This window comes from Bufo bufo, chromosome 9, assembly GCF_905171765.1.
Source record: "Bufo bufo chromosome 9, aBufBuf1.1, whole genome shotgun sequence".
In the NCBI taxonomy this organism is placed as follows: domain Eukaryota; kingdom Metazoa; phylum Chordata; class Amphibia; order Anura; family Bufonidae; genus Bufo; species Bufo bufo.
In genome coordinates, this window is record NC_053397.1 from 143,854,078 (window position 1) to 143,867,889 (window position 13,812).

The following is a 13,812-nucleotide window of genomic DNA, read 5'->3' on the forward strand; positions in this document are numbered from 1 at the left end:
CCCAAAAGATATATCTATTAAATACTTCCCCAAAGAATTTATCTGTGTGACCTGGCCAGGAGTCTATTTACAGTCTATCTTCCCTAAAGACAGACACCATTTTTTTTCATTCTATCTTGCCTAAAAATAGTTTCCAATCCTTTCAGAGTGTCTAAAGCAGATTCAAAATAGAAGCAACAGAAAATTTTACGGAAAGCATCGGAATGTCCCCAGTCGTTAGACAGGAATGTTCCGTTACTTACCGAATTCCTGTATTTTCTATTCCACGGACGAGCTCCCAACTGAAAGTGTATATTCCATCTCAATGCACCTTGATTCCTTCCTTTGTCCCCGAAGACAGGCCTGGAGAACTTATCAGTGACACATGCAGTATGATGTCAGTAACAGTTCTATTTATTGCTTGTTATACTGGGCCTTATATACATCCATGCATACATACAAGAATAGCTGCAGCTCTCATTACAATAGTAGCAGTTCCTTCTACAGACAGGCAGCTCTTGTTATAATAATGCTGACTAGAAACTTTTCCTTATACAGACAGGAGGTAAATGTATATATAGTCACCCTTCAATATGATGTCACCCAACCTCCTGTCCTTCATACAGATTATACAGCTAATTCTTTTTAACCCTTCACCTAATATCTGTGTTTTCATGTGAAATATCTCTGTAATTATATGAGATCTAACGTTGAAACCACTTGATCTTACCGAATCTAACGAAGGCCTATTAGTCTGCATCAAATTGTACCAGAAAATTGCATGTGGTGGGGCTAGCCCCCCCCTCATTAATCACTTAATAAGTCTGTTATTATGTGAGATCTAACAAAAAAACTAGTTGATCATACTGGATCTAACAAATATCTTCCAAAATAGCTAATTGTTTGGTAAATTTTTTGATAAGGGGGGGCTGATGACGGGTTAGCCCTCCCTGCAAATAACTGTTAATATCTCTACTTCTGTGTGAGATCTAACGCAAACAATTGATCTAACCTGATCTAACAAAGATCTAACCAACTGCATATCTTTTGTTCAAAAATTTTGATATGGGGGGGGGGATGGGGCTAACAAGGCTGAGGTATAATCTTTACTCCTCAGGTTACAAGTTATGAGCCACAAAAAGGTTTAGGCCTGGAGAACCCCTTTTTACCCCTCTCTCCTGAGTCCCCCCCCCCCTTGCCAGCCGATGACTCGGTTCTTGAATGTACTGAGCCTCTGCTTTAATACTTACTAACAAGGACCCTATCTGGGAAGGGTTTATTTATTACTTAAACACTATTGCCTACTCGGCTATCTAACCACTCTTGTCCCAGACTAATAAAACGTAACTTTTACTTATTCATGTTTAAAAAACAAAAAAATATATATTGTGATCTACCTATAGGGTTAAAAACACTGTACCCCATGTGGCTTACTGTATATAAAGAATCACTGGGTGTATGAGTTGGCGGGAGTGCACTAACACCGCTCAGTCATACATCATATTCCCAGTTATATAAACAGGTTCAAAAACTGCCTGATAACTGCTTGGCCCCCATGTCTGGGGAATAACACACCAAGGTTGGATGAACTTGGAAGTATCATATATTGTGGTATCAGGCACACAAAAACACTGTAAGATCACAATAGGGTCAGCAAGTTAAAAAACCTAAAATCCGCCCCCCAACATGTTTCGCCAGCTAATCTGGCTTCATCAGGGGTATCGGGGAGTCTGCCCAGACGGATCCGCTCATATAATGCAGACTTGGGATCCGTTCAGAGCGGATCCGTCTGCATTATATTGTAGAAAAAATTCTAAGTGTGAAAGTAGCTTCAGACGGCTCCGTCCAGACTTTACATTGAAAGTCAATGGGGGACGGATCCGTTTGAAAATTGAGCCATATAGTGTCAAATTCAAACGGATCCGTCCCCATTGACTTACATTGTAAGTCTGGACGGATCCGTTTGCCTCGGCACGGCCAGGCGGACACCCGAACGCTGCAAGCAGCGTTCAGATGTCCGCTTGCTGAGTGGAGGCTGAACGCTGCCAGACTGATGCATTCTGAGCGGATCCGCATCCACTCAGAATGCATTGGTAGCTGGACGGATGCGTTCGGGGCCGCTTGTGAGACTCTTCAAACGGAACTCACAAGCGGAGCCCCGAACGCTAGTGTGAAAGTAGCCTTAGTTAGAGACTCATTCCATTCTAGAGTCAGACTCTAGAACAGGTTACACTGAGGCTGATGCTTTTGTTGCAGCAGTGATGAGATTAAGGGACAGGAGCAGAGAGATAAGAGAAGTGACAGATGACAGAGTTTAGATTACAGGTTGAATCAAATTACCCTGTCGGATCCGTCCTGCTGTTATTTCGCTGCACCGCCCCCCATTGACTATAATGGGGACGGGGCAGAGCTCCGGCGCAGCACGGCAGTGCATGGCGAAAGGCCGCCGGACTAAAAACTGCTGTGCTGCGCTGGAGCTCCACCCCCATAATATAGTCAATGGGGTCCAGGGACAGATCCGACAGGGTGACAATCTCTCTTCAGGATTATTAGAAAGTCGTGCACAAATATTATCAGCCAGTGTTACTGTAAGGGCTCATTCAGACGGCCGTATGCTGTCCGCAAAAATACTGAATGCTATCCGTTTTTTTGCGGATCCGCAAAAAAAATGAAACATGTCCTATACTTGTCCGTGAAAATCAGGACATGGCCCCATTGAGGTCTATGGGTCCGCAAAAATACTGAATGCTATCCGTTTTTTTGCGGATCCGCAAAAAAACGGATAGCATTCAGTATTTTAGCGGACAGCATACGGCCGTCTGAATGAGCCCTAATACTGTTATCAACGGAGCACATGGAGTATTCCGTAGTACTGCTGTCACTGGGAAACAATGCACACCACACAGCTCCTGAGCAAGGACGAAACCACTTGGCTGTGAAATCTCTTCCACCAGTCCTGACACAACAGCATCATAGAGACGTTATCTAATCTTCTTCACCAAAAGGTCGGGCAGATCGCTGCACCCGAAGGTCCCGCAAAGTAGACGGGTCCTCCACGGGGCGACCTGTACCCGCTCAAAAATTCTTCTCACATGAGCAGTGAGGAACCAGGCGTTACCCCAGCTCGTTATTTTCCTTACTCATTAGTTTAAGGCATACCGTGCTGCCGCCAGCCCCGCCATGTCGCTGTCAGCAGCCCCCTCATCTACATCAGGGAGAGGGGCAGTGGTGCCGCTCCATCAGGCTGCCGATAGCTCTGCACTCTACTCGTCAGCCTGCCTGTGTGATCTGCGCGTTATCAAATCATTCTTTTCATTATTTCTTTTATTAAAACGCGAAGCGATATATGCAAATTACCAGCACGGCCGAAGTGCATGATGGTAGTAAACAAGCGCGACGGCTACCTAGCGTCGTGACGTCACTCCATAGCGTTTCCCCGCCCCCTTTCTTACGGTTGCTTCTGCGAAGGTGCGGGGTTTCTTCAGGAACATGGCCGACGTGTCGTTGGATGAACTGATCAGGAAAAGAGGGATGGCGGTGGGAATGGGCACGTTCAGCCGGTAGGTGGGCGCCGCTGTGTTAGGTGCTGCTCGCGGCGCTCAGTAGTGCAGCCTAGTGACTGGACGAGGCCTGGTGTGTGGGCCAGTAATTGACTCCAGCTTGTTCACACGGCACACGAATGGCCTCGTGCGATCACCCGGCGTCTGTGCGGCTAGGTTCACAATTGCCTGCGGTTTCTGATTCTGCCCCTTTCATTGGGATCTGTGGATGTGTTTGGCCCCTGGGAAGGGACGTGTCACTTCTCTATGCTGCACTGAGGACTCCAGATTAGAACCGGGCGCAGAGAGTGACGCGACTGTGAGGTGTTCACATTGAAGTCAATGGGAGGCGGAGGGCACGTTTTCTGTGCAGAATCCCTGCCATTAAAACTCAGTGTGAACTCAGCCCTACTAATTATTGACGTCCATTCTAGTATTTTGACCACAAATGTACTGATCTCCCCCAGAAGGTTGAAGGAAGAAGATCCAAGTGAATAAACCCTTGGCCCTTGTAGTGACCCTGCTCTTCTGGCCCAGGGGTGCACAGCCTGCGGCCCCCAACCCTCCGGTGACAGACGTATGTCTACGGCTTGTGGCTGCTCGCATGCATTTTACTTCTATCTCCCATTAGATGGAGGTGTAACCAGACCTTCATAGCATATACCATATGTACAATATGCCATAAATACAGCATTTCAGTTGGTAATAATCCTTTCACTTTTACTTTCGGCCCTTGGGATTCCCAACCAGCGCAGGTTGTGCACCCCTGATCTAGATCTTGGGCACATTTGGCTTGTGGCCGCCTCCTTCACCCCATACAGAACTTGGAAGATGGAAGGTCTGCATGGAAGTTGCTATCTCGTTCAATTCTTTCTGACCGCATTACATCCGTCATCCATAGTAAACAGAAGCAGAGGAAGGAGAACATTTCCTAGCTTCCATCAGTGCTTTTCCCATCTCTTCTGACCACATTACATCCGTCATCCATAGTAAACAGAAGCAGAGGAAGGAGAGCATTTCCTAGCTTCCATCAGTGCTTTCCCCATCTCTTCTGACCGCGTTACATCCGTCATCCATAGTAAACAGAAGCGGAATGAGAGCATTTCCTAGCTTCCATCAGTGCTTTCCCCATCTCTTCTGACCGCATTACATCCGTCATCCATAGTAAACAGAAGCAGAGGAAGGAGAGCATTTCCTAGCTTCCATCAGTGCTTTCCCCATCTCTTCTGACCGCGTTACATCCGTCATCCATAGTAAACAGAAGCGGAATGAGAGCATTTCCTAGCTTCCATCAGTGCTTTCCCCATCTCTTCTGACCGCATTACATCCGTCATCCATAGTAAACAGACGCGGAGGAAGGAGAGCATTTCCTAGCTTCCATTAGTGCTTTCCCTTCTCTTCTGACCACATTACATCTGTCATCCATAGTAAACAAGCGGAGGAAGGAGAGCATTTCCTAGCTTCCATCAGTGCTTTCCCCATCTCTTCTGACCGCATTACATCCGTCATCCATAGTAAACAGACGCGGAGGAAGGAGAGCATTTCCTAGCTTCCATTAGTGCTTTCCCTTCTCTTCTGACCACATTACATCTGTCATCCATAGTAAACAAGCGGAGGAAGGAGAGCATTTCCTAGCTTCCATCAGTGCTTTCCCCATCTCTTCTGACCGCATTACATCCGTCATCCATAGTATACAGAAGAGGAGGAAGGAGAGCATTTCCTAGCTTCCATCAGTGCTTTCCCCATCTCTTCTGACCACATTACATCCGTCATCCATAGTAAACAAGCAGAGGAGGAAGGAGAACATTTCCTAGCTTCCATCAGTGCTTTACCCATCTCTTCTGACCACATTACATCCGTCATCCATAGTAAACAAGCGGAGGAAGGAGAGCATTTCCTAGCTTCCATCAGTGCTTTTCCCATCTCTTCTGACCACATTACATCCGTCATCCATAGTAAACAAGCAGAGGAAGGAGAACATTTCCTAGCTTCCATCAGTGCTTTTCCCTTCTCTTCTGACCGCATTACATCCGTCATCCTTAGTACACAGAAGCAGAGGAAGGAGAGCATTTACTAGCTTCCATCAGTGCTTTCCCCATCTCTTCTGACCGCATTACATCCGTCATCCATAGTAAACGGAAGCAGAGGAAGGAGAGCATTTCCTAGCTTCCATCAGTGCTTTCCCTTCTCTTCTGACCGCATTACATCCGTCATCCATAGTAAACAGAAGCGGAATGAGAGCATTTCCTAGCTTCCATCAGTGCTTTCCCCATCTCTTCTGACCGCGTTACATCCGTCATCCATAGTAAACAGAAGCGGAATGAGAGCATTTCCTAGCTTCCATCAGTGCTTTCCCCATCTCTTCTGACCGCGTTACATCCGTCATCCATAGTAAACAGAAGCGGAATGAGAGCATTTCCTAGCTTCCATCAGTGCTTTCCCCATCTCTTCTGACCGCATTACATCCGTCATCCATAGTAAACAGAAGCGGAATGAGAGCATTTCCTAGCTTCCATCAGTGCTTTTCCCATCTCTTCTGACCACATTACATCCGTCATCCATAGTAATCAAGCAGAGGAAGGAGAGCATTTCCTAGCTTCCATCAGTGCTTTTCCCTTCTCTTCTGACCACATTACATCCGTCATCCATAGTAAACAAGCAGAGGAAGGAGAACATTTCCTAGCTTCCATCAGTGCTTTCCCCATCTCTTCTGACCGCATTACATCCGTTATCCATAGTAAACAGAAGAGGAGGAAGGAGAGCATTTCCTAGCTTCCATCAGTGCTTTCCCCATCTCTTCTGACCACATTACATCCGTCATCCATAGTAAACAAGCAGAGGAAGGAGAACATTTCCTAGCTTCCATCAGTGCTTTCCCCATCTCTTCTGACCGCATTACATCCGTTATCCATAGTAAACAGAAGAGGAGGAAGGAGAGCATTTCCTAGCTTCCATCAGTGCTTTCCCCATCTCTTCTGACCACATTACATCCGTCATCCATAGTAAACAAGCAGAGGAAGGAGAGCATTTCCTAGCTTCCATCAGTGCTTTCCCCATCTCTTCTGACCACATTACATCCGTCATCCATAGTAAACAGAAGAGGAGGAAGGAGAGCATTTCCTAGCTTCCATCAGTGCTTTTCCCATCTCTTCTGACCACATTACATCCGTCATCCATAGTAAACAGAAGAGGAGGAAGGAGAGCATTTCCTAGCTTCCATCAGTGCTTTTCCCATCTCTTCTGATCACATTACATCCGTCATCCATAGTAAACAGAAGAGGAGGAAGGAGAGCATTTCCTAGCTTCCATCAGTGCTTTTCCCATCTCTTCTGACCACATTACATCCGTCATCCATAGTAAACAAGCAGAGGAAGGAGAGCATTTCCTAGCTTCCATCAGTGCTTTTCCCATCTCTTCTGACCACATTACATCCGTCATCCATAGTAAACAGAAGAGGAGGAAGGAGAGCATTTCCTAGCTTCCATCAGTGCTTTCCCCATTTCTTCATTGACTTGAATAGACCAGTCCTGCAGAAAACTGGGAGAAGATGAAACCTGCTTTGACAGAAAGTCGTGAAAATCAGTGCTCGTAGACATCGCATTGTGACGTATCGCTGTGGTTCTGCTGATAGCAAGTCAATCTGCACTAGTTAACAAGGTTTTCTGGGATATTTTTTATTGATGACCTATAGTTTGGGGGTCCGACACCTAGCCCCCCTCCCCCATGCACCAATCAGCTGGTTGAATAGAATGCTGAGCGCCATGCCATCGCAGCCTTCTCTTCGTTGTTTACCTGCTCACCATCCAGTTTGCAGCGGTGAGCAGGTGTAATTACAAGAAGCCATCAATGGGACGGCTTCCCCGCCAGCCTGGTATTGATGATGGGTCATCTATAAAAATATCTCGGGGAAAACCCCATTAATAGGGTTGTCTGGACTGCGGATATTGATGACCTCCGACATCAGGCAGCCGAAGCGCTGGGAAGTATACAGTGTACGGAGCCAGTTGAAGTGAAAGGGAGCGGAGCTGTTGTATGCTGGCACTGGAAACTACACAGTATATGCCTCTCCGTACACTATAGTTTCCTGAGACAGTTGATCAGTAGGGATACCCAGTGAAGGACCCTCACCAATGTCTTCCCTGACCCATCATCAGTAACTGTAGCCCAGACAACCCCTCTAACAGCTTTGCTGAATGGCAGCAACTGATCTTTGTATGATTGATTCAACCAGTCTCTGGGCCTCCCACTAGCCACCCACAGAAGCTGTTAGGCCCCCACTATGGGAGAGGCAGTCGTGTAGACTATTGAAGGGTAACTGCACGTATCCTTCAGATGGGATCCCTGCTCCTGGCATTGGAAGCATTCTGATGCATACTATTTGCTGGTAGATGTAGGGCCATGTTATGGTTCAGTGTCACAGAGCTATATACTATATAATGGCCATATGTGAAAGCCATTAAAAGGGTTTCTGAGATTCGTTTTTAAAATTTGCACCCCAGCTTTGAATACCTGTGTAGAAAGCATACTTGCCTGCTCTGTTCTGGTTCCCATCTGTCAACCTCTGGTCGGAAGGTTCATGTGCACATTGCAGCCTAGCAGTCACCTCCCGAAGACCAGTGAAGAGATGCAGGGAGCAGGTGAGTATTCATTTCTCCACAAACCTGAACGACCCCTTTAAAATAATGGTTGTATATAACTTGTAACTTAGTAGAATGACTTTGTATGACTTTTCTGTCCTCTAAACATTATCATATGAAGGACTTCATTGCATATATTTACTGCCTCATATGTGTATTTTATGTTTGGGTTGATTTATATGTTCTATACTGCAAGGTTTACTAAACACTACTGGTCTTTTCTTCCTGTCTAGGGTGAATAATAGAGGGGCTATGGGAGGTATGAGATCCAGGATCCAACCTACAACAGTCAGTCGTGTACCGACCCCCAATTTCCAGAGAACGTTTGATGCTCGTCAGAAAATAGGCGTTACAGATGCCCGATTAAAGCTAGGGATAAAAGATGCCCGGGAGAAATTGGTTGCAAAAGATGCCCGTTTCCGTATAAAGGGTAAAGTGCAAGATGCTCGTGAGATGCTGAATTCTAGAAAGCAGCAAGTTGTTGGAGGAAACTCTACCAAAGTGATGGATGCTCGGGAAAAGCTAAGTCTGAAGAGGCGTGCGCCGGCCATTACTATGAACTCGCCTCTGGCACAGGGTTCCTCAGCCATGAACATTACCAAGACCATCCAGGCAAGTGCTGCTGCATGACTACTTCAGTAAACCTGCAGTTTTTCCTAGTTGTATCAGTCACACGATGGAACTGGGCAATAATCAGAATTACTTTATAAAACGTTAGTACCTTGTAGGTCCATTGATGGCTTTTAGCAATGATCTGAACGCCCCACTGATGCATAGAGGGAAGGGGACATACTTTCTTATTGATATGTTGTATTGACTTGAATACCCGCCTGTAACAACCAGTAAATCTATGTGTGAATTTGCCTATGTGGAATGTTTTTGTGTTTTTGCAGGTTTCACAGCCAAAGTTAATGTCCTCAGGTCTAACGGACACAGTTAAAGGAATGCGAATAAATGTTGTCAACCACCAACTTGGGAAACAGGTAATTTTTTTAATCAGTTTTTTGGTGTTTGTCACGTTAACCTCTTAACTTCAATTGCAGGGTGGTGATTAGGTATTATGGCATCCAAGGGCCTACGGAAAGTCTCCAGGGCTGCCATCTTACTTGTCCTATTACACTCTGTCTCAGGCAGGTCGTAATAGGATGTTGGTAAAATCACTAAGCACGACATTTTGGAAGTATTGCAGTGTATAGTACAAGCAAACTCAGTTGCAGGTTTGAGTCCCAAAAAATACATATTTGGGGTTTCCACGTCCTTAACAAAAAATCTCATGATATACCACATCAGGTGAACGACATAAAAAAAATTAAAAATACCAGAACAGCCATTTTTTTGGATCACCTCGCCTCAGAAAAAGCATAGTATTGAGCAATCAAAAGTAATGTACCCCAAGATGGTACCATTGAAAACATAAAAACAAGCCCTCAAAATGTCAAACTATTAAAATATTATTTTTTATTAAGCACAGTTTGCAAAATTGTCTAAACAATAGGGACTTCTTCATTAAAAAGTAATATTGTAACAAGATATAAAAATGATATACAGAGCCATTAGGTAAGCCTCCACCCCTAGCGAAGAGATGGTCCGCCATTTGTAACAAAAGTATCACACCTCATCACACTTATCATCCGATAATCAACAGAATCCTATCCATCATAAGTAGTTACTCAATCAGGGCGCCTCACAGCCTCCTCCAGATCTTTCTCAGTCTTTCACCATGTGACATCTTTCACGTGAGCGCTTCTAGCGGAGAAAGATCTTTTATGAATGAGGAATGATGATGGAGGAGGCTGTGACTGGGGGGATTGTGATTGTTGTTCAATAGGAAAGAAATTGAAGATTGCAGTTGTGGGAAGTTACCAATGGTGTGTAGAAATAGATATCTTTATGGATTAAGTGTCATCAGGTTGAATATAGGTAGGAGAGATTTTATCTAGACAAGAGACAGGGTATAGAAATGATAGGTGACAATAAGAAATAAAAAATAGTGCCTTTTTATTTTATCGGATTGTTACAATAATATGGTGTATTACTCAGTGTGCACTTTGTTTTATGATTTATAATGTATTATACACATTTTATGTATCCCTACTAACCGTTTTTGTGTTTGGACCATGACCTTTGTGGTTGGCTGAACACGAAATATGGGTGGAAATTTTTGGGAATTTAAGACAGCCCCGAAAGTAGTTTGACTAGCTGCCCCTGATGAAGTGCGAAAGCAAAACCTGGGTCGGGCAGGAGTAGGAGATGGTGTTTTATGTTTGTGATGAGCTTTTAACCAAGATTGGCTTTATGAGTATAATAAACCTTTTTATCTGACTGGGACTATCAGTGCTTCACTATTGGTGCGATCTCTAGATATCTCACAGGAGTGTGTTGGAGGAGAGGAGTACATTTGTGGAGGGCGATTTGGTTCTCTATGTCCGAATATGCTGGCGGTTCTGTGCTAGAGTGAAGAATCCGACATTGCTAAAACAGCAGCACGGTCCTACCCTGAAAACGCATTGACGGCATACTGAAAAGTCACTGTCATTGGATATAAGAAGTACATGGAGGCAGTAGATTTCAACGACCAAATGATAAAGCCATACCTGCCACTACGAAAATCCAAGCACTGGTATAAAAAGGTGTCTCTGTGTCTGCTGCAGTTAGCAGGATACATAGAATCTAGAAATTGGGGTTCTTTTCTCAATTTTCAAGAGGAAGTTATAATATCGCTGCTGTACCCAACAGGTGATATTCCTGTGAGCTCTGGGTCCTAGTCTGTCAGTAGACATTTCCCTGACTCCATTCCTCATACCGGAAGCAAAACTACCCTAACAGACGAGGTGCAGGGTTTGTACAAAGCATGGGATTCCAGGACACACCAGATATGATTGTCCCCAGTGTCCACTGTATAAAACATTACTTCAGGGAATATCACCTCATTACACGATTAGCCTAAATGTAACATATTGCCATAAAGCAATAAATCAGTCCCTGTACTTGGTCCAAAACATCATAAATGGGTTGTGATGGAACTTGTATTTCTTGCTGTGCTTAAACAGTCACAATAAATAGCTCTTTTACAACGAAGAGTGGCTTTTACATTTAAAGAAGCACTCCCATCTCCTAAAGTATGTGAAAACAGTTCTTCCGGTGGCTTCATCCCTGCTACAAGTCTCCTTTCTCCTTCCTGTGCTGCTCTGCCATCTTTATCTGTCTTTTCACTCTACTATGTTGATTACAAATGGCTGCTGCTGTGTGAGAATGCTGCAGTCTGTCTACAGGTCCCAGAATACTGCTGTCCTAAGGGGGAGCGTGTAAATGAGAGTGGGCGTTTCCTCCATATATGCTGCTGAATCTCATCTTATCCCCTTCAATAACAGGTAACTTCCCTTCACTTTAGGCTCAGATCTTTACTGCTTTATAGATACGGGGACACACCGTTCGTCACATGAAAGCAACCTTTTACCACATAGGAGATAGATTGGGGGCATCGCTGGCTAAAATTTTAAACCGGCGAGCAGCGACTGCTAGAATTGGGTCCCTTTGCCTACTGAATGGCTCAGTAGTAACTTATCCCCAGCTGATTAAAAGTTAGCAAAGTTTTCTTAAATCTTAGTAGGCACACTCCTCAGCCTGATGTGTCCGATATCGCCTCCGTTTTTTAACCACTTTCTCTGCCTGAACTTGCCTGCTGATGGTCTTTCTATTTTGAATACTTCTGGCCAGATGGTTATGAAGCAGAGTATTACAAGACGTTCAACAGTATATTATTGCCATATATGAGAGGGGTTTGGAATCACTTTTTATTATCTGGTTCCCAAAGGTATGTTAGGCCCCATTCACCCATATTTTTGGGACGCATTTTTTGCGGATTGGATGAGGACCTATTCTTTTCAATGGGTCCGCAAAAATGTGGACAGCACACATTGTGCTGTCCGCATCTGTATGTCCGTTCTGTAGCCCCGCAAAAAAAGATAGAACATGTCCTATTCTTATCTATTTTGCAGACAAGAATAGGCGTTGTTGCAAAAAAAAAAATGGATGCAACATGGATGTCATCTGTATTTTTTGCAGACCGCAAAATACATCCGGTTGAATGAATGCACCCTTAATGGCAACAGTAGTTACTTTGCCCAAACTGGGGAAGCCAACCAATACAGCCAACTTCAGATCCGTATCATTTACCATGGCATCTGAGGCGCTGCACTTCTGGGCCTGAAAATGCTCCCACACGTGGTAATAAATCTATACGTTAGGGTAAATAGTATTTGGCGGCTCACCTCCCCTATCGCTACAGGTTGGTTCTTAGACTGGTATGGCTCACCCGGTCATATAAGTAGAAAATGAATATATGAATAGTATTAGTCAGGCACTCACCAACTGGCACGACACAGATATGTAAAAACGCGTTTATTCGTATCAATATAGGCAGTATAAAAAAGGGGGGGCAAGTATAAAAAAGGGGGGGTATAAAAAGGGATATATTGGTAAAAAGAATAAAAATATAGATTGATATATATTGATAATTCAGTGGTGTTAAGACGTAGTATATCAATAATGCTGTCTGCTAGCAAGAATATATATATATATATATATATATATATATATATATATATAATAAATGTCAGTGTGCAAGTAAGGAAAGAAAAAATGCAATCCTGAGTTTGGTAACTGTCTCTTCATGCAGAGAAAATGTGATATTTTTAGATAAAAGATAGTAAATAGTCTCCCACTACACAATGGTTGAGTGGTGGCAGATGGTGTATGCCACAAATGTTCTGGCTCGTAATAAGTAAATTCACTTGTAGCAAAAGTTAGTGATAAGACAGCGACAAGTAAAAGCGGTGGTTGTTGCCGTGAATATTCTGGCTTGCAATGAATAAATTTGTTTATTTGTGCCAAGAGTTGCTTGCAGTTTTTCCACTAGATAATGGAGAGTAGTTGTGCCGTGGATGTTCTGACACAAATATGTGCGTTTATAAATTAAGTCTCTAGGATTACTTACAGTTTTTAGGTTAAGGGAGATTCCGGTGGCGTCCCACCCGGTAATCGCGCTCCACTCACCCTTTGTCCTTGGCCTCCAGTTAATGTTACTGGGGGGTTGAAGTTGATAGGTGATTCTGGCTGCGGTGTATTAGCCTGTAAGTCAGCGTCTCACGTGGGGTAGTGCCGGTCACGTGATGTAAATCCAATTGGTTGGCCTGTATGTTGGCTTCTCACGTGATGTTGTCCCAGTCGCGTGTTTTAGATCCTCTACTTTGCCATTTAGGGCTCTTTCACACTTGCGTTCTTGTCTTCCGGCATAGAGTTCCGTCGTCGGGGCTCTATGCCGGAAGAATCCTGATCAGGATTATCCTAATGCATTCTGAATGGAGAGAAATCCGTTCAGGATGCATCAGGATGTCTTCAGTTCCGGAACGGAACGTTTTTTGGCCGGAGAAAATACCGCAGCATGCTGCGCTTTTTGCTCCGGCCAAAAATCCGGAACACTTGCCGCAAGGCCGGATCCGGAATTAATGCCCATTGAAAGGCATTGATCCGGATCCGGCCTTAAGCTAAACGTCGTTTCGGCGCATTGCCGGAGCCGACATTTAGCTTTTTCAGAGTGGTTACCATGGCTGCCGGGACGCTAAAGTCCTGGCAGCCATGGTAAAGTGTAGCGGGGA

At 44.5% G+C, this 13,812-nt stretch overlaps 1 protein-coding gene and 1 non-coding gene across 2 annotated transcripts in view; one reads left to right on the plus strand and one right to left on the minus strand.

Moving 5' to 3' along the window:
- Positions 1 to 2,986: 2,986 nt before the first annotated feature.
- Positions 2,987 to 3,136, minus strand: LOC120979970. The gene has a single exon (XR_005774451.1). It is a non-coding gene; the product is annotated as a U12 minor spliceosomal RNA (small nuclear RNA).
- A 263-nt stretch (positions 3,137 to 3,399) lies between these two features.
- Positions 3,400 to 13,812, plus strand: part of POLDIP3 (DNA polymerase delta interacting protein 3) — a 36,994-nt gene continuing 26,581 nt past the window's right edge. Inside the window, exons 1-3 of the mRNA XM_040407578.1 lie at positions 3,400 to 3,539; positions 8,389 to 8,767; positions 9,049 to 9,138. Of these exons, the coding sequence (XP_040263512.1) occupies positions 3,469 to 3,539; positions 8,389 to 8,767; positions 9,049 to 9,138 (540 nt within the window). The 5' untranslated portion in view covers positions 3,400 to 3,468. The remainder of the gene's footprint in view (positions 3,540 to 8,388; positions 8,768 to 9,048; positions 9,139 to 13,812) is intronic.